This window comes from Stegodyphus dumicola, chromosome 2 (genome assembly GCF_044657685.1).
Source record: "Stegodyphus dumicola isolate Sdum_Otavi_A_Nest chromosome 2, ASM4465768v1".
NCBI lineage: Eukaryota > Metazoa > Arthropoda > Arachnida > Araneae > Eresidae > Stegodyphus > Stegodyphus dumicola.
In genome coordinates, this window is record NC_140769.1 from 236,274,689 (window position 1) to 236,296,954 (window position 22,266).

Sequence of the window (22,266 nt, forward strand, 5' to 3'; positions counted from 1 at the left end):
AAAAACCCAATTTTTTTTACCTCAAAAAATATCAGAGAATTGCAGAGACTGAGCTTTGTGCAATTCCCAGTGACAGTGACTATCTAGGAAGCATATTTCCTTGTTATTCTTTTCAGAAAATTTTCAGTAAAATTCTGTATTCCAGCATAAATTTTACTGCAGTTTCTCCTATTGCTCGAAAATTTCACAAGCCCATATTTTAAAACCAAGGCAAAAAATATCATGATTTGTTTATAAAAGCCATTGCAAGTTGGAATATAACAAAAAAGAATGCAAAGGAAAATGAAGGCATTGCTTAATGAAGAACTGTTACGAATATAGTTGCTGGAAGAAGGAATACAACAAAAAAGAATGCAAAGGAAAATGAAGGCATTGCTTAATGAAGAACTGTTACGAATATGGTTGCCGGAAGAATGGTTATGTGCATGGTTGCCAGAATTTAGAACATTTTGAAAATTGGTAACTTTTAATGAGGTTGTTGCATTAACACGCATGCACCAAATATGGATTAAGTGTAAGTAATACAGATAAGTAGTAATTTTATTATGAGAAAAAAAGGCAAAACTCGTGAGGCAGTCACAAATATTGAGAATTCACTAAATTTTTTAACCTGCAATTTATACTAACCAGGTAAAGACTTGGAGATTAATATTTTAAAGAAGGAGAGAATACTTACCAGAAATAAAGTGGTAATACAACATTTTAAATCAAAGCTATCATTTAAATGGACAGTGTTTTTACACATTATATTATACAGATTTAGAAGGCATGGATAAGTGGTGTCTGTGTGGCAAGAGGGCACTCATAATACATGGTGAGATGAAAATCCTTGAAAGGTTGGTGGTAGGGAAGGAGGTGTGGTAGACCCTCAGGCAGCTCTTCAAGGTGTTCTCTGTAAAAACTGAGACAGGAGCTTAATAGTTAGCAAAGCCTGACACATATCCTATGCAAATGCACATGTGCCAACCTTGCTTTGTGCTGTATCATTCAAAACAAAAGAGAAATAGACCAAAGTAAAATATAAAATTAGCAAAGCATCAACCTTTTGTTTAGTGTAGATTTAGTCAAGAACTTTATTGATTTCAAAGACAATCAGGTACAGGTATCTTTTCATCAGGAACAATTTTTTGGAATTCTTTTTGAGACGGCAAACTATTCTTTTCAAAACAAAATTTCCTAAAATATTGGACAGAGAAGATATCCAGAGTAGCCTACATAAAAAATATATATATCCTCAAAAAGAAAACTAAAAATATCTAATGAATAACACTGTTCCATATAAAGGATTTTTGCATTGTATACATATTAAAACTTTTGTGTTAATGTGCTAAATAAATTCATGTTACATATGTGTAGTTTTTACCACATATGTAAGAAAGTTACATTTAAATCTAATAAAATTGCTGTTACTCTGGAAACATGAAAAGCTTGTGCTTTAGATGAAAAGTTGGAAAACAGGCTGGCTTTGGGCTCCTTACATATGTTCTACTCTTATAGCGTGAGCATATGGTAAAGATCGACACATGAAGTTTGTAGTGCCCGTGATATGGCAAGAACCTACTGATTATTCAACAGACTGCTATTTCTGTTTAGATCCACCTATCTGTAATATACGCACAAAAAAAAAAAAAAAAAAAAAAAACACCTTTGGTGTGTATTTTGGCTTCCTCAGTGATTGTGGCAATTTGTATGCAGAGGGCGCACCGCACAAAGAGTTAGTCACATTATAGAGCATTAAGGAAACGGATACGCCAAGGTGTTGGGCGTATTACTGCTAATGATATAATGCATTGCATTTGCCAGATGGCAGATTATGTGTATCATGTACATGCCAGGAGGCATAAGGCTTGTAAACATGCCAGGTGGCATAAGGCTTGTAGATAAATGTAAATAAATGTACAGCAAAATATCTTGATCACATTAATCAAGAAACACACAACAATATAATCAATTGGACACATGCATGGTGTACTCAAATCTATTCTTCAAGAATGTTTCAGCTTAGCTACATAACACTGAATATGATACATGACAGCTCTCTATATCTTAAGATACAGACTTTGCTCTGTCATTAGTTACAAGTGAACTACATAAAATAATATAGGCTAAACTAAATGGCCTAATAGCATTCCCAAAATATAACAGCTAAATTATTGACCTCACAGCTACAAAATAAGAACAATATCTTAAAATAAGAACGAACATTGCTTAAAATGTAACATGAATTTTGCTGTAACTTCTTAAATAACCAAATGAAGTGCAGATTCATGTTCGGGATGTGAAATATAATAAGAAAATTAATTTATGTAACAGAAAAAAAAAGTAAAAATTTATAGAACTGCATAACTGGCAGCAAGATTTTTTTTATCAACAGATATATTAGAATTAAATTTAATACTGTCAGCAAAAAACATTTTGCCATGAAAATGCTAACTTTGAGTAGGTCTTGATAACATTATTTACAGAGAGAGTTTTCAATAAATTAGATAAAATATGGATAAAAGTAAGAATATATTCTTTTAAATAATCACAAAATCTCCTTCACAAATGAAAATAAGATTAATTTTATTACTGCAAATGGTTGCCACAAACTGTAAAACAAGCATAATAAATTTCTAAAGATCCATTAACACTACTATTCAAAATGATTAAATGGCTACTAAAAGGATTACTTTAGCTGAATTTTTTGCTTTAATTAAAGATTAAATAATAAAATATATCATTGCAGATACATGCTTTATTATACTAAAATTTTACTATAGAATGAAACTTACCATTGAAACCACCTATCACAGATTCAACTATAGGTGAACAAAATTCAGAATAAACTTCTTCATTGCTTTTCTCGCTATCAAATACTTGATCTAAAAGAAAATTAAACATATATATATATATAAGTGAAATACTAATTAATAGATTACATGGCTCAGTCAAGTGAAATCAAACTTTATCGCTATGAGAAATTTGATTATTTGGAAATATATATCACAAATTAGTGGTATTCACAGAATAAGAAAATTTAAAAAAAAAAAAAAAAAAAAAAGTCAAGAAAGGAAGGGTACAAAAAGAAAAGACAGAAATGCTTGATAAAGTAAAGCAAGCAATAATTTTTGACATACAGGATATATACAAGACATATAAGTGCTATTTATATTTCATGAAATGGTAAAAAGTAAAATGAATTTTGCATCAAAATCATAAATTTCATAGAACCACATTTGTCTCAATATACAGTGGGTTAAAAAAAAAGTATTGGCAATTGCCTAAAATTTATCATATTAGCTAATAAAGGAAATACTTGACAATTTTAGCTGGGCATAAAGAATGCAGAAGGTAACAAACGTACAAATCTAATGACACTTTCATTTTAATATACTTTTTACACAAAATATACAATAAAAGCATAAATTTGCATGTTCAAAAAAGTATTGGCAAAATCATACAGCAAAAATGTGGGAACAAAATTTAATACTTTGTATTCACATCATTTGCATTTATAACGATATATTTATGTTATAATCTATTTCTCATAGAGAAAACCATTGTACTATTGGAAAAAGTCTTCGTTGTACTATTAGGAATTTTGTGCCATTCTTGCAGGAATATAAGCTTAAGTTCATCTTTACACAAAATTTTATGTTTCCTGACTTGTAGGTTCAATAAATTTTCATTAATTTTTCATTAGATTTATATCAGGTGATTGAGGCGGTGTCTTTAACTGGCAAGAAGCATTATAGAGTAACTACTCCCAGGTGTGAGGTTCGCTGTATGTTTAGGATCATTGCCTTGTTGAAACACAAATGATGTTCCTAAGCCACGTTTGGGTACACTGAATTTCAAGTTACGGCACAAAACGTCAATGTACATATACTGCTCAAAAAAAAAAAAGAAGAAGAAGAAGAAGGGGGGGAAAAAAAAAAAAAAACAGTTCTATATCTTCCGTTCTACTGGCCGATTGGCAAAATTCAAATTGCGTTTTTCATGTCTCGAAAGCACGACTTAGGATATATATTAGATTTATATATAGCACTGTTCTAACATAGGTATTTTGACACAAAATCGGACTTTTTCTGAAATAACATAACAATTTTTTTCCGTATATCGATTCTACGACTCAAATTATGCCAGAATGCCAAGTTTTGTAAAAATCGTATGAGTAGTTTTTAAAATATTAGCTCTCAAAATTTTAGCTCCTCAATGTTAATTGAATTTGGCAAATACTGATTAATATCTCTTTTTTTATTAAACTTTTATTATTTTCCTTCACATTTCGAAATTTAGGTTTATTCCAAATAAAATTTACCCATTTTTTATGTTTTATTTTTTAAATTTCTATTTTTAAATAATTTTTATAAATTTTTCGAAAAACAATTTGAATTATAACCTATAATTTTTTACCATCATCTTAAAGTAGGTGTATTTTTAATTACTACTTTGATAAGCATATCTGCAAAAAATTAGACTTTTTAATTCAAAATTTTCTAAGATATACACAAATTTACATATTTTCGCGTTTTGAAATTTGGCATCTTTTTTTTTGGGGGGGGCGCGCTAATAACGCCAAATGTGGTTTATGGATTTTTGTTACAGTGAATTGCCACAGCTATTTTTAACCTTAAATTTCAAATAAATTTTTAATTATATGAAATTCTTTCGCTCAATGATGCGTAATAAATATTTATTAATACTATATGAAAAATTATTATTTTTTAAATTATAGATGATATTATTCAAATTTTTAACTTTTTTTTATTTCTTTTTTCCTTTTTTTTAAAAAATTACTTGTAAGAGTACATTTTTATCTTCGGTGTTTTATCGTCTGCTACTTTACTTTAACTTCATTTAAATCGAATTGTCTAAAACTTTGGTTTGATGTTTATTTGAATTTTACGAAAACATTTTATGATATTAACTGCATAATTTATTTCTAAACAAGCTGTTGCTTATGAAGCGGCTGAAAGAGCAGCTAATACTATCCTCCGTATTTTTATAGAAACATAAGATTTAGAATAGTCATTTCTATAAAAGTCAAATTATGATATATACATACAACCCTCTAGAGACCGAATTAATGGAAGTTCAATGGTTATGTAGAAATGATCCGCAGCTACTTAACTTAATGGCTAGATAAGTCAGCAGGTTCTGTGGACAAGTAAGAATAATTACATAAATGACACCCAACATTCTGGATTTAATTACCAACGAGGGAAATTTAGTGAATTTAACAAGAAATTAAATGAATTTAAGAAGTTTTTAAACATAAAAAATCGACTCATTTTTTTATCGTAAAATGTATTTTTCTGCATAGCGTATTTTCATTATATCCTTAAAATTCTAATTTAGAATGTAATTGTCAAGAACTGAATTCTAATCGTCAGTAATATAATAAGTAATTATTACGGTTATTAATAAATCCTTCTTATAAAGCAATTGCAAATATTTCAAAAAACTTTCTATCTGAATGTAAATGTTTCTAATATTATATTAATCAAGATTGCACATGATATTATTTATTTTCCCTTCAATTCTTACTGTCAGCTCTATTAGAAGTCAATAAATCTAAATAAATAACAAATCAATTATATTTAATTAAGGAATGACCATCTAAGTTTAGAAACAGCGTACTGTAACAGCAGTTCAATTATTGGCGCCATATCTTTCATGTTACTCCCGACTGCCAAGCTACATGATTTTTAATGAGTATTCGGGTTTTGCTAGTAACTTCACTTGGAAATCGCCATTAAACTAGGTTAGTTGGTTATTTGAACATAGAAAGAACATGGGAGCTATTCGGTTAAGATGCTTTCACAGAGGACCTTTGTAAAGAGAACCTAGAAAACTACGAAAACCAACCATGCACCCTGGGTTAGACTTCGAAACAAACAATTAGTACTTAACAATCTTCAAATGCTAGGCAACAGGTGAGGCTCCAATTAAATCTCCAATTTAATATTTTATTAGTAAATATTTAAAATATTGTTGTATTCTTAGACACAAAAAGCGGAATTTAAGTTTTGTTAACTCGTTAATAAACTACTAAGCCGTAGTGCAAATGAATATTCAATTTCTTTTGCAATAATTGTATTCACTTAATATTCTTGGAATATGAGCTAAAGAAGGAATGTTCTCGGAAGATTAGAGAAGTGTTTAAATCCACTGATATTACGTTTGTCTTACAAGCTCAGGTATCAAAACAATTCTGCAATTTCCCGAGTATTGACTTGTAAATGGCTGTGAATTAAGCAGATGGCTTTTAATCTTACGTTATTCAGTTAGAAAACGTATTCCAAATGTTTTGTATTGCATGACAATGCATCTTTTCATTATTCAATAACCAATCGGAGAACCGCTTGTGTTCCGAAAATAAGTATGTGGACTCAGTCGTCCTGCATGTTCTTCAAATTTGTCTTCTGTGATTTTTTAATTTTCCAAAAACTAAAGTTGCCTCTCAAAGGAAAGTTTTTTGACACTGAAGAGACAAAAGGAGAATGACATCTACTTTTAGAAGCATGTCAAAAACAGATCTCTACAAGCCTTCTCTTCCATTACATGTTGTGCATTCAGACAAAAAGTTGCATCAGTGTAAATTCTATAATCTATTTTTATTGCACTCTCATTACTTTATTAACATACAGTGAATATATACTAAACCTTTTACTTCAGCTTCAGTAATTCGGAATTTTTTACAGAATTGTTATCGGAACTAGGACTTAGAAGATAAGTCAAATTGAATATTTCGATAATCCAATAAATTCAAGGTCGAAGTCTCAATATTTTATTTTTGGAAGGAGGGAAAATTTTTTCAGTTTTGGTCCATTATTCTAAGTATATTTGCTTTGATTTATTTTTTCCATAAAAGCGAAATCTTACGCAAGGTATACATACAACGTATAGCTTCAAATTAAAATTTGATAATATACAGGGTGGTTGTAATTAAAGGTCCACTTTGAAATGGTCATAAAAGGAAAACTACTGGATCAAATGTTATCAAACTTGATAACCGTGTAAAGGAGGTCATGGGAATTTATTTTCCGCAAAAAAAAAGAAAGTTCGAAACCTCACCACCGGGGGGGAAATGGCGTTGTATGCAATATTGTTAAACGAAATATGGGTCAGAATCTAACTTAACCTTTTGTTACACGGATTTAATATGTTGTATACCCTTAAGAAACTTTGAAGTACGCAAATTACCATTTAAAGACATTAAAATCGATAAAAGTCGAGTGCGCCATCCGTGTAAGTGAGAAATTCATCCGTGAAAACTCACACAAGTGCCTACAGTCTGGAAATCGTTTTCTTACAGATCGCTAATTTGTAATTTTTTAAGACTGAATTCGGCCCTAAAACATGAAGATACTGATTCAAAATGCTTGTAATTGATTTGGGCCAAAGAAACCCCTTATGTTAAATACCTAATTCCATTACATTCTCCTACTACATTCCATTGCATAGCAGTCATTCCATACCGTTTGGAGTGGATAGAGAGCTAGTTTCATAACTGAACCATTTTTCTCTGAAGAGCAGTCGACTGCTGGACCACTGTGATTGCAGCTCGCTTAGAGTCAATGTTAAAATGTTTCTTGATATGTAAACTGCAGTAATATGGCATTTTAGATACTAGGATTTTTATGCAGAGCTGGACCCCACCTCACATGTGTCGCACAGTTACTAAGGCAACATTACTCGAATGAACATCTTATAGGCCGACACTTCCCTGCTTCCCACCAGACCTCAACCTCTGTGACTTTTGGCTATGGGGTTATCTCAAAAGCACTGTATATGGCTATAATCTAAACAATTTGGCAGAAATGAAAAATGTGATACACCGACATGTCCGTAACATTCCTCCTGATATGCTAAGAGCTGCTGTTGAAAATGCAGTAACAGGATTTAACTTGCTTTTGGAAGATGCTGGACGCTACATTGAACATGCATTGTAACACGGTTGGGAAATGATTAAACACTTTTTAAACCAATGTTTTCATGTCTTATTTCATTTAACAATATCGCATACAGTGTCATTTTTCCCCTGGTGGTGAGTTTTTTAACTCTTTTTTTTTTCTTTTCCCGCGGAAAATAAATTCCCATAACCTCTTTTACATGATTCCCAAGTTTGATGACATTAGGTGCGGTAGTTTTCCTTTTATGACAATTTCAAAGTGGAACTTTAATTATAATCACCATGTAAATTAAACTTTAAAAGTTTCACAGTTTGGTTCAAGTCCCAGCTTTAACCATGCGCTACGACTAAACTTCACAGATTGCGGTGCCGTGCGCTACAATATAGCAAGCGGTAAATCGTCTCATTTACGCTGCTCTGCGTCTGCGAGTGCAATCCAGAGCTGTAACTCGAGAAATAAATATCTTAATGTTAGGCGATGTGTGCACCACATTATTTTCCTTTTTGCGATAAATGCCCATCAACGTGGTGTTCACGTCGCTCGCAGTTTGAGACAAAACCATCTCGACGTGCGTGGCACGCCTTTTTAGTGCAAGTGGTTCAATATATATACATAAATTTTTATATTAATTCTCTTAGAAAGAATATTTTAAGAAGCTAATTTTTCTCTCGTGTTATAGATTGTATAAAAAACATGATCTTTAATATGATTTAGACTGTTTCAGCCGATATAAGAATCGGGTCACTCGGTGGTACAGAATAAACACTGCTGGACTGTTTTATTTCTTTGCCATCTAGCAAAATATCTTTTAATTAAAATATTTATCCTTTGAACTTTGCTCTATACTTTGTTTATAGTTAAAATGTCTAGAAAATGAAAAGCTGTCTTCAACTGAAATGCAGTTAAGCAATTTATTTTTAAAAAATTGACAAGAATGCAAAATTTATGGAAGTCTAGCAATCGAAAAATCTTAATTTTCTTGTGTGAGCACTGAAAATAACTGTAGGAGGAAAGAAGAAATTTAGAGAGAAAAGTAAGCAAAAATTCGAAGGGAAATGTGGCTGTCAGACATACCAAGATGTTTCAAAAAGTTGGACGCTTTTGATATATCTTCAGGGTACTTTAAAGAATTTAGGTGTTTAAAGAGAAAACACTTGGACGTGCACACCAGTAAATACCATCAATTCAGCTTGTGTTAACAGAAAAGACAAAAATGATATCATTGCAGATTAAAGTGAAGAGCGACTGGTTTTAGACTATATGGTTCGGTTTTAGACTGGTAGTTCGGTCCGAGATTCGAATCCCGCAAATGGGCTGGCTGCATGGGCGTTTTGATGGTTTTCCCATGTGTAACGTGTATACAAACCAGTTTCTCTTAGAAAGTCCTCCACAAAGGCATCCCTCCCATTAGGCTAATGAGAGGGATGCCTTTGTGGAGGACTTTCTAGTCCTAGTGTGCTTTGCCATAATTAAATAAACCAAAACCTCTTGATGAAACCAGCCTTTCCTTTCATCTCATACCTTCAAAATGCTAACCTCTAAAGATTGATAAAGGCTCTGACTTAAATACTGATGAGATGAAATGAATTGAATTGGATTATTAAGTTACGGCAAAGCAGGGCTATCTGCCTAAAAGAAAGGATGTCTTCGTTTAGAACTTTCTAAGGGAAACCAGCTGGCATACACGTTACACATGAGAAAATCCCCGAATATGCCCAAGCAACCAGCCCGTTTACCAGGATTCGAAGCCCGGAGTGAACTACCAGTGTTCAGCGATAACTTTATTTAAAATGATTGTCAGAAATACCAAGTTGTTTTGAAAAGTTGGATGCTTTTTAATATACTTGCAGAATGCCTGAAGAAAAACTGTTTAAGGCAGTGTATGCAAATCATTTTAAGTTAAAATGTCGGTTATACATCTCTCTTATTTATATATCTTTTCTGAATGGAACATTGAAAGGCATGTTAAGTGTGCTTTACTGTAGTTTCTCTTTTAATATATGCAGTTTTCAAATACATCGTAGTCTGGGTTACAAAATAATCTTCCGAAAGAAACGCTATTCAAATAAATAAAATAAAATTCTGGAAAATTTATATTAATAAATATATTTAAAATGCTCAGTTCGAATGAATAAATAGAAAATTTTAAAATAATTATCTGAAGATACAATGCAACACTAACAATTAAAATAAAAGTCTAAAAATTTTAAAATTACCTATAATAGCAATTATGACTAAAAATATAGTATAAAGAAAACTATTTTAAAAAATAATAATAAAGGATGCACCTTTGATTTAAACTACGCAGTTCTAATAGAAATTTTTAAAACAGTTATTCGAAAAAAACTATGCAAAGTAAACAATTAAAATGAAATTCGAAAAAGAAAAAAATTCCTTAAAATTAATAACAATTATAATTAAAAATATAATATAAAGAACATTATTTAAAAGAAGGAACGATTGAGTCTTTTTTTCCTCTCACGCACTATGTAAAAATGGAAATGAAAATAGGTTGCCACACATCAAGAAGTTCGCCAAGTGAACTAATTTTGGCACAAACTGAATAAAAAGCGCCAACATAAATTGTTGAATTTCTCCATAAATTTTGCGCCAAATTTTACAAAATTTAATATCTAAGCATAATTTGAGTCATAGAATCGAAATATGTAAAAAAATTGGTATGTTATTTCAGAAAAAGTCCGATTTTGTGCAAAAATACCTATGTTAGAATAGTGCTATATATAAATCTAATATATATCCTAAGTCACGCTTTCGAGTCATGAAGTACGCAATTTGCAGATTACCAGCTCCGTTTGAGGGAGGAGCTGCAATACAGCCCCAAACTACAGCACTCTCTCAATCATATTTCACAGTCAGTGTTAAATGAGGTTTTTTCATTTCGGAGCTTGGCTTTCTCCGCACATACTGTTGTCCATCTCTTTCGAAAATGTTAAACTTGGATTCGTTGGGGAAAATAACTCTGTTCTAAAACTCGTCAGCTAAATTAATATGATATTTTGCAAAATGTAATCTCTTTCTCCTGTTTATTTCTAAAATGAAAGGTTTCTTTCTAGCTGGCCTTCCATAATAACTTCTTTCATGTAAAACATTCCATGTAGTCTGTACACTAAAAGTTTTATGCGAAGTATTAGCAACACCTTTGGCTAACGGGGGAACTCTTATTTTAGGGTTTCTCTTAACCTCTTTGAAAATGCCACGTTTTCCCATTGCAGAAAATATTCGAGGTCACTCCCTTCTAATCTTATTTTCTGTTGATCCTGTCTTGTTGAACTTTTTTACAACACTTCCAGCAGTAAATAAACTTATGTTCAGTTGTATTCCTATAGCACAATACATTAGACCCTCATTTCTGAGCTGAATAATCATGTTTTTAACATTAAAAACCAACCCTTTCGACTTCGAAGCCATTTATCACAGTATTAGCAAAATAACGTTTTAAAAATGCACTGCAGACTTTATACAAACAGGGTTTCTTATCAGTCTAAACATGTGATCTCAACATTTCTTATCAGTCTAAACACGTGATCTCAACATAATAAAATTTGCACAGCAGTTAGAACTTTGCCAATACTTTTTTTGACATGCAAAATTACGTTTTTGTTGTATATTTTGTATAAAAGACACATTAAAATGAAAGTTTCATTACATTTGTGTATTTATCACTTCCTATGTGTGTTAGGTCAAACTAAAATTGTCAAGCATTTCCTTTATTAGTTAATATGATCAATTATAAGCAATTGCCAATACTTTTTTTACCCACTGTAGGTTTACCCATTATTTCAAATTAGATTTTTACATTACTCATGAGAGATTTTCTTTACTTAAAACACATATTTCACACTTATCCAAAAGTATATACAGTGAAAAGTCTTTAATCTGGACTCGTCGGGACTTCGGCGATTCCGGATTATCGGTTTTTCCGGAATATAGATCATCAGTTTAAATCTGGTAAGATGGCATGCAGAAATTATAAAATTAAAAATATGAAACCGTAATTTATGAAATAAAGAGCAATTATGATCTAAAGGGTATCAAAATTTACAAAAAAAAAAGCTTAATATTTATTTGTTTACTTTATTAAACATTTCTTTCAATGCGCGCATGCCTAAAGCATACATTACGCATAGTCGAAATTAGAAAATTACAACTAGAAAACTATTTGATGTGTATTGCGATATTTATAATGACGAGGAATTTGATTTAAATTATATCGAAGACGGAGAACCTCGAGATGAAATACTACATTTACATAGACTCCAACCTTCAGCAAACCTTGTCAGTAGTCAACGCGCGAACGACATTTTTACAACTTTGAAAATGTGCGCGTAGCGTATGTTGTAATTAACCATTCATTAATTTTAAATTAATAATTAATTGTAATCAATTTTATTACATTTAAAATCCATATACATATAAAACTGAATAATTAAAAATATACCTTGTAAATTATATGCACATTTAATTAGAAATTTTCTTTTAACTCCTCAAGCATTCACTAATAAAAAGTACTTCAAATCACTACTAATCATAGAAAAAATCAGAAGCTATAAATCATATCTTTATTCTGGATATGATTTCTACAGGGAAATAAAATTTAAATAACCAAGAATGATACATATAAGTATTAAACAAAATACGCATAATTTATGAATGCAAAGATTTATATGTAGCATGCTTAGCAAGCTTAAGTTCTGATTTTGAGAATGTTTTTTTATAACACAGTTCTTCATTTGCCTGCATATTTATTTTTTCAATCAAAACTGCTTCAAGAGTTTTAAGACCTAAATTTGGTCGAAATTCCGTCTGATTTTTTTTAACAATAGAAAAAATTCTTTCGCAAGCTGCAGTTGAATGAGGTATTATTAAGACAGCAAGCATTACAGAAGGCAATACTTTGTATTTAATACACCCATTCATATTTTTTAATTTGGCAATTTCTCCCCATGCTATATCATTACGCAAATCTACAATTTCTTTCAAATCATCTACTTGATACATGGAAAATTCAATTTCTACTTGATTAAGACATTTTTCATCAATAATGGATGGAAAAGTATTCATCAAGTAAAGAACAGATGAAAATGAGACTTCAGTTCTCAAGTTGATGTCAGCAACTTCAGCATGTTTTAGAAACGGATCACTCAGTGGAAATTTATCAATTATATATGAACATGCAGTTACAAAAAAAGCTCGCACAGAATTGAAAAATGATTTCACTTCACTTTCATTCAACTTGGCATTTTTTAAATATAGTCTTGTTTCCGCACCAATCACTAAATTTTCATTTTCTTTTTGTTTACTATACTTCTGAAATGGAATAGACATTAGAGTAACATCTTCATTTTCTTTAGAAATTACTGATGGCTTTACGAATCTAACAAATAAATTCATTAAAAGTTCAAAAAGTTCTCTTCTCAATTTATGTATATAAGGAGCTTGTTGTTGCAAATTAATATTTACTGTTATAAACAAAGGCAAAGTATTTTTCAAAAATAACAAGTACAATTTGGTGGTCGGTGACTGTAAAATTTTTTTAATGTTTTGCAATCTCTTTCCTTCATTCTCACTGTTATCTGGTTTATCTCCAAAAAAATTTATCACAGCATCCCACTGTTCCAAAATCCTTGTTATAGATTCTAAAAGAGACAACCATCTCGTACTGCAATATTTCAAAATTTTATGAGATTTTGCATTCTGTCCCAAAATTTGTTGAGCAACTTTGAAGCTATGCTTCCGTTTCGAACTTTTCTCCAAGTAAAAATATATATCTATTATCAACATTTCAATTTCTGAGCCAATTAATTTTTCAGTAGCTTTTTTTGCAGCTATATGCAAGAGGTGGCACGGACAACCTCGGGTGATTATACTTGGTTGATGCATTTTGATAAATGATGCTACACCTTTAAACTTTCCAATCATATTACTAGCATTATCTGAAGAAAATGATAAGCAATTTTTCCATTCTAAACCTTTGTTTTTAAAGTTTTCATTTATACAATTAAAAATACCTTCTCCTGTATTATTCGTGCATTCTAAAATAGAAATCAATGAAGTAATTATCCCTCCCTTTTCTTTACTGTAGTATGTTATAACCAATGGGTACAGTTTGTTATCATTGTTATCATTACTTCCATCAGTACTTAGAGAAAATGATGTACTGCACACTGATTTTATAATATCAGCAACAGTATTTTCTGCAAGCGTTTTCACAATAGCAGCAGTTTTGGTATGACCGCAGCTAAATTTTTTTGCTATGGCAGAATCCGGAAACATTGCTTTGAAAAGCTCTTTGGAATGATCCGAAACAGAAAGCGGTAGATTATGTTCAATTAAAAAACGAACAAAATAGCATTCGACTTTTATAGGATCTGTTTCATCATCTTTTATTAAGAAATTTGTTATTTCTTTAGATTTTACGGTGCCAAGTTCTATATGCTTTTGAGAAAACACATGCCGTTTACAGTCATCTTTTCCGCCATGAGCAACTGAGAAGTCTTTGTTGCATACACTGCAGTGTACGTGATTCACAGAAATTTCGGACGCTTTAATGCATGGAAATTCTGAAGAATATGAATCTTTAAACTTCTGCTTTGATAATTTTGGCTTCTTCGTTCGAGGCAGCATTATGATTAAAAATCTTTCACCTCATTCACAGTTCACAAGACACACGCTAAGCTCTCGCCGTAAACTACACAATGCAGCCGAATGCAGCCTAAACACGCATCAGCGAGGAACCTGGGAGACAGACAATTGGGTGGAACTATTGACAAGTCGTTAACGGTTGGAGTTACTGATCTACGATTGGCTAATTCTTCAAAAGCTAGGTACGCACTCAACACGTGATATATGATTACGCACTCAACACGTGATATATGATAACACGAGTATTCAGCCAATCATCGGATGAATTAGTTGGTTCCGTTTTGCGTACTGGTTCTCCTACTCTTGTTTCTGTAAAATCCGTAGTTTTTTCCATACTTTTCGTAGCTCATAGTTTTTCATGAATTTCCGTAGAAACTACGGAGAATCCGTAGTAGTTGGAGTCTATGCATTTAGTAAGGAATTATAAGCCGAATAAAATAAAAACATCTGCCCTGAAGATAAGGATAGTGCTGACAGATCAACTTCCAATTCAATGCCTGCCACGTCATCCCCCCACAGAGCATTGTAAAATTGATAAACATATTTTGGAATGGTTAGAGAATCAAAGGATATGCCTTTATCCATTTTTTGCAGCAATTCCACTTTTTGTTTGATTGACATCAAAACATGTTTTCGCTTTGTAGATCCTTTAGCAGCTCCAGAATCGGAAACCCTTTTTGACATAATCGAAAGTTCAAGCTTACTTTTATAAAATTGCTCTGACAGTCTGCAAAAAAATAATAAGCCGCATCCAATTAGAAGATTAAGGAACAATGCAATCTGCAATATTAACTGAAATAGATAATTAGATAATTTTAGCTTAGCTTATGCCATCCGTTAAACATTAAACGTGCATGCGTAAACGTATTATGCGCATGCGTTCACGCATGACCCAAGCTTCAAAGCAGTGCTTCACTTTTAGCGCGGGTTGGCCCCTCCTCCCTTTCCTACCTCCATGGTTTAGATAAACAAATGTTAAAGTTTAGATAAACAAAGGATATGCCTTTATCCATTTTTTGCAGCAATTCCACTTTTTGTTTAATGAACTTCGAAATATACTTTCACTTTGTAAATCCTTTACATATTAGTAAATATATATCAGAAATTCTCTTTGATATAATAGAAAGTTCAAGCTTACTTTTATAAAACTGCTCTAACAGTTTGCAAAAAATAATAAGCTGGATTCAATTAGAAGATTAAGGAACAACGCAATCTGCAACATTAACTGAAATAGATAATTAGATAATTTTAGCTTAGCTTATACCGCCCGTTATACATTAAACACGCATGCGTAAACGTATTAGCGCATGCGTGGACACATTATGAGTTGACGCATGCGCAGAAAGTTTGTAGCTTTGAGGTCTGGATTATAGATCATTCCGGATTATGGATGTCCGGATTAAAGACTTTTGACTGTATTACAGTGCATTAATATAATAAATACGTTCCTGAATATTTAACCCTCTGGCTGATCATCCCGCGATTTCCGCGGGCATATGTTTTTCTTCCTTTTGAGGAGCGAATCCCGTTTTTTCCCCGATTAACCATTGAAATAAATTATATACAGTATTAGGTGTTTAGTTTGCATTTTGGCCAACACATATTGTTAGTTGTCCACTAAATTGCGGCATTTGAAGGCACGTGGTATTAGCGCTCAAACTTCACTTTTTGCTTACAGAAATGGCTGCTAGAAAATGTTCAGTGATTATGTTGATTACTTAATTAAATTATTGAATTATTCATTAGATTAATAATTAGATTGATTATTAATTAGATTTATTGAATCTGGTGCAAAGACTGTAAAGTTTGAACTCTATCATACTAAACAGCATTTTTAAGGTATTTTTTCCTCAGCGCTTTATATTTTTTAATTTTTTTTTTTTTTTTTTTTTTTTTGATTAACGTCTGAAATTGGTTTTTCTGGCAACTTAGTTTCTCATGATAAAAATCTATATAAAAAATATTTTCTAGAAAGAAAAAATGCATTTTTCAATTTTCCTATATATATATAGATTTAAAATATGGAGGAAAAACAAAAAAAAGCGCAATTTTGGAAGTGATTTTGGTCTACAAATTGAGCAGTCAGAGGGTTAATATATATATCATTTAAAATACATTTGAATTTTAGAAACTAAGTAATCTTAATTTTAATTAAGTAATCTTGATTTTTTTTCACTTTGCTTCATATGAAACATAATAAAGTACAAAATCTGAGAAACTTTAATGGAAGGCATGACAATTTCATGAAATGAGACTGGCCAGTATGCATAATGTTTTTCTGATGGTTTTTCTTGATTTAATGTAAAAGAAGATGTTTCAAATATCAAGTTCCTCTTCCACATTCATCTCAGAGTCCAAGAAGTTCACATTTAGATTTGAAAGCTTTAGAAATTTTCTTTTTTTCGTTAATACTTTCAATTTGATTATCATTTATTTCTTTATTATTTGATGTTTTTGTTATTAATTTTTGTGTTGTGTTTTCTTGTAAATTTAGTATGCATACTGTAGTTTTTGTTTGCCTATTGATTTGACAAATTACATAGCATTGGCATATGATAAATTTTTACACAGCTACAACTCTACTACAGTCAAAAGTCTTTAATTCGGATGTTCATAATCCGGATTTCAAAGCTACAAACTTTCTGTGCATGCGTAAATGCATAATGCAATTTTGTATGTGCATAATACCTTTACGCATGCGTATAATACGTTTATGAATGTGTGTTTAATATATAACGGACAGTATAAGCTAAGCTAAAATTATTTGCAGATTGCGTTGTTCCTTAATCTTCGAATTGGATCCAGCTTATTTTTTGCAGACTGTTAGAGCAATTTTATAAAAGTAAGCTTGAACTTTTGATTATGTCAAAACGAATTTCCAATTCTGGAGCTGCCAAAGGATCTACAAAGCAAAAGCATGTTTCGATATTCATCAAACATAAAGTGGAATTGCTGCAAAAAATGGATAAAGGCATACCCTTTGTTTCTCTAACCATTCCGAAATCTGTTTACCAATTTCACGCTGCTCTGCAGCAAGGGGGGGGACATCGCGGCCCACAATGAACTGGAAGTTGATCTGTCAGCACTATCCTTATCTTCAGGGCAGATGTTTTTATTTTATTCGGCTTATAATTCCTTACTAAATGCAGTATTTCATCTCGATGTACTCCGTCTTTGATATGATTTAAATCAAATTCCTCGTCATTATAAATATCACGAATACACATCAAATAGTTTTTTGGTTGCAATTTTCTAATTTCGACTATGCGTAATGTATGCTTTACGCATGTGCGCGTTGAAAGAAATGTTTCATAAAGTAAACAAATAAATATTAAGCTTTTTTTTTTTGTAAATTTTGATACCCTTTAGATCATAATTGCTCTCTATTTCATAAATTATGGTTTCATATTTTTTATTTTATAATTTCTGCATGCCATCTTACCAGATTTAAATTGATGATTTATAATCCGGAAAAACCGATAATCTGGAATCGCCGAAGTCCCGACGAGTCCGGATTAAAGACTTTTGACTGTACTAATCTTGCATCTGCAAAACAAAAAATCCTAGTTACATTTATCATCTGTATCTCCTTTTCAGATTTCCATTTTGGGCACATTTGAGAGAATGCTAGGGCTTCCCTTCACAATTTGCACATAGTGGCTCAGCATTACAATTATCACTGCCATGGCCTTCAACAGAGCAACAAGCACCTAATAGTTTACATTGACTGGACATCTTTAAATGGCCACAGCAATGGCACTGAAAACACAAAGTGTTTGTTATGTAAGCTATTAAGACCCTACCTTAATACTTTTTAAAAGATCAGGTAAACAGAAGGTCAGAATTACAGGCTAGATATTGATCAACGAACTACATCTGTGCATCTTGATCCACCTAACAACAGACATTATGGCTGAAAAGCTTAAAGATAAGTTCCTCCTCTGATACAATGAGGAAACTGATCTTAGAAAATATGCCATAACTATAGAGCTTTATTCTCTAAAACACTGTTGTCAACTAGCCCAAGTATTTTTAATCCAAAGAACATAACAGATTGAGATAAAGAAATTTCAATAAGCAGGTCACCAGAACACAGCTGTTTGTTAGCTTTCATTCTCCAATTTAAGAGTATATATTTATGAATTATGAATGGTGACATCTTCTGAAGATTGCCTGTTACATTGCTAATACAGATATTGCTATCCTGCCTTCTAAAGCCATGCTGCCCAATAAAGATCGCCTGTTACCACCCCGCTTCCTTCATCCATATATAATTCAATACAGTAATAGAGAAAAATTAAGGAAATTATCTCCTAGAAACTTTGAAGTGAAATTTAGAATTCAGCAATTAAGCAGGATTTTTCTTTATGGTCCTTCTGAATGAATTTTAAAATTCATTGAAATAAAAATTTTTTTGCTTATATATATATATATATGAATTTTGGATTAAAATCAATTCAGTAAATAAAATATGTCTGGATTGTAATGAAAAATTTCCGCCAAAAATGTTCTTAATGAAGTTACTGGAAAAAACATGAAAGCAGTACCTTTAGTGCAGGTAGTAATCATCGCCCAAATCTATGACTTTCTGTCAATATTTTGGTAGTTTTTTTAAAGCCTTCAGCCCAAAAACTTGATGGCCACGAGTTCAAAAACAGATCAACCTCATTTAAGACGGATAGAGCAGAATGGAAGATAGCACTTGCAAGATGTAGCTGCAGGTATGAAAAAAAGGTAGAAGTCCGAAAGAGAGATGTCAGGGCTATATAGTGGGTGTGGCAAAAGATCGAGTCCTTACATAGTCCAGCCGGTGAATGCAGACACATTTGGTTATGCATTATCTTGACGGAACATTACCTTTTTGTGCCAGAGCTCAGTTTGATGTTTTTTCTTGATAGCAACGTCAATACAGAATAGCATCTTGCTGTATACCTTACTCTTGAGGCTTTTACCTTTTTCCAGATAATCTTTGTGGATAATACCTCAGCACTTACCAGCTAAAAAGGATAATCTTTTTGTTAGTCACCGAGCACAGACCAACCCTCTCTTTGGCCTGTGTTGTTGAAATAAATCAGCTTTTCATCACAAGTGACCATCCGATCCAGAATTTTGTCCTTGTGTTGACATTCGAGCAGATTAGTGCAGGCCCAAACAAGTCTGCCCTTATCTGCTTGAGTTTGCTCATGCAGCCTCCAGCGACTGAACGTGTACATCAAGTTTATGTTATGCACAGCACGACTAATGGACATGGCACTAACTATTTAGCAGGTGGTTTCACACAGATCTTCTTCCACAAGTTCTCGCAAGCGGGCCTCATTAACATCAGTAGGCTGGCCAGAGCACTCTGCTTCTTAAATGTCATAGTTCTTGTTTTTGAACTTTCAGAACCAAACCTTCACAGCGTCATATGATGAAACATTAGTACCTAAAGCTATACACATGATTTGGTGACATTCTCTTAGCTGTCCCATTCTTGCCACTAGATGGCAGGCATTCTTCCCTTATTTTTCTCTTATTGAGATTTGAGAACGAGACTAGTTTTGAACTCTCTGAGGAACATAAAGACAAAACTTCTGCCTCAGAAAAACAATTAAAATGTACTGTTTTAAAATTATCACCTACCTTGTAAATAATGTACATAAATGTTCCTTTGAATAAATTTGTAAAAGACAAAATGGCTTGTTAATTCTAATAGAAACTCTTACTGAGAAACTTAATTATTAGACACCTGGCATCGCGAATACTGATGATGCAGCAGGTAAGGAATTTTACATTACATTTTTCTAGTAAATAGATGAGCCTGATGCAGCACTAGCTGACTTTTCGCAACCGAACCAGAAGTACATGATGGTTCTAATCCGGTAGCATGATAGTTCGGTTTCAGACACCTTGTACTTAATGATAACAATATTTTTTTTTACAAATTTCACAACACAGTGTTCTAAAGCAAGCCTCTTTCTTTCAAATGTCAAAAATCATTTGACAAAATATGATTAAACACGCCAATGAGAACTGCTTGCACAGACAATATTTGCGGTGGTGGGAAACTTTCATTAAAACCCAATATTTTCAGATTAATAATTTAAAAAATATTTAATAATTTGTGGCATTCAACTTTCTAAATGAAGATGTGAAATGAAAGTTAAAAGTAAAAAAAAAAAATTCATTAATTTTAACAAAATTGTTTATATTTCCCTCATAATTACCATTGTAGTTAAAAAATATAAAAAAAATATCACATTTTTGTAAATGGAATAATTTAAATATATGACAGCAAAGTCTATAAACACAAACCAATGGGGACATTCATGGAAATCATTTGTCCATACTTACCATATCGAAATTTTACTGAAGGAGAAGTTATCTGATAAACAACCTTAGAATCTTTGGCTTGCCACTGGACTAACGCATTTTCTTCTACCTCCCTGAAATAGTTCAAAAATTCAAAATAGTTAAGTTAGGAGATAAAAGTTTCAGGGGGTAAAAATTAATTATAACTGATTTCGAATACATTTTACGCACTGCATGGCACAGAAAATACCAACTCATGAAAGAATGATTAGAAATGCACAGAACTTTGAATAAAAATTAGAAAATCAAGCATTTAACAGATGGTATAATATTTAAAGATGCGCAACAATAAGGCACTTAGATATACAGAGATACAAATAAGATTTGTGGTCTCATTGAGTAATATATTTTAGCTCAGCTTTTGGCTTGAACCAATGAATGTCTGAATCATGTTCTTTAGAACGGTGCGCAATGTGTTGTTGATGTGACCTCACAGCTCTTTTTATTTCACGATGGATAGGAAGTATGCAAATGATAACTAATTATGCTCCACAAAATGCTCAGTTGCTGAGAGATCAATGGATCAATCTGGCCAAAACAGCACTTGCACACCAGCACAAGCTCAGCAGCTAGGCAGTATCTTGTCGAAAAATGACATTTGCAATCCTCAATGCAATTTCAGAATAGGGTTTCCCTTATGTTAGACCCACAAAATGGCTATAAACCCAATGCTGCTAACTCTTACTTATCTTAAATATTACATCATACATGGTAAGTAAATCTGCAATACAAACAAGTTTAAGTATGAGAGGTAAGTTAAATCTGAAAATATTTTTTGGTACAAATGTGTATTCTAGTAATCTGGTCATGCAATCTTGCAAAAGAAAAATTGTTTGTTTCCCAAGTTACCAGATAAAACAAACTACAAAAAAATTCAAACATTCCCCCCCCCGTTTTGCCAAGACTGTGTTTGAACACATCAGAATGAATGGTAAGCTGAATCCGAGACTTTTTTAAGAGAGTAAGGGCATGCAAAGTATGCTTGAATGACATAGTATGGAGAAAGACTAATTGCATCAAAATACAAATGTTCCAATGCACTTTGTGGAGTGCAAATTCCAAATGGATGCTTTTTTCTAATTGGTTTATTGCATAAACGGAAAGGGCAAGCAGTATACTAAAAGGTCTGTAAAGAATACATAAGGTAGAGGGACCAAAAGTTGACCATGCACTAGTAATTAACCATTTCAGGGGAAAAGCTTCAAAATAAGGGATATTTTGGTTTGGCGTTCATGCAAACCTGCTTATAAGACGCTACTGCCATCTAGTATCACATTTTATCAACTCCCAGTTGATATGCCTTTCAGTTAAGTAATGGCTGACAGTGAAACTTGTGCTCTCCCAGATCCTG

The 22,266-nt window shown here is 32.1% G+C and overlaps 1 protein-coding gene across 1 annotated transcript in view; it reads right to left on the reverse strand.

Moving 5' to 3' along the window:
* Positions 1-22,266, reverse strand: part of LOC118200743 (uncharacterized) — a 176,968-nt gene that overhangs the window by 139,252 nt on the left and 15,450 nt on the right. Inside the window, exons 4-5 of the mRNA XM_085810269.1 lie at positions 20,898-20,989; positions 2,775-2,864 (exon numbers count right to left, since the gene is read on the reverse strand). Of these exons, the coding sequence (XP_085666395.1) occupies positions 2,775-2,864; positions 20,898-20,989 (182 nt within the window). The remainder of the gene's footprint in view (positions 1-2,774; positions 2,865-20,897; positions 20,990-22,266) is intronic.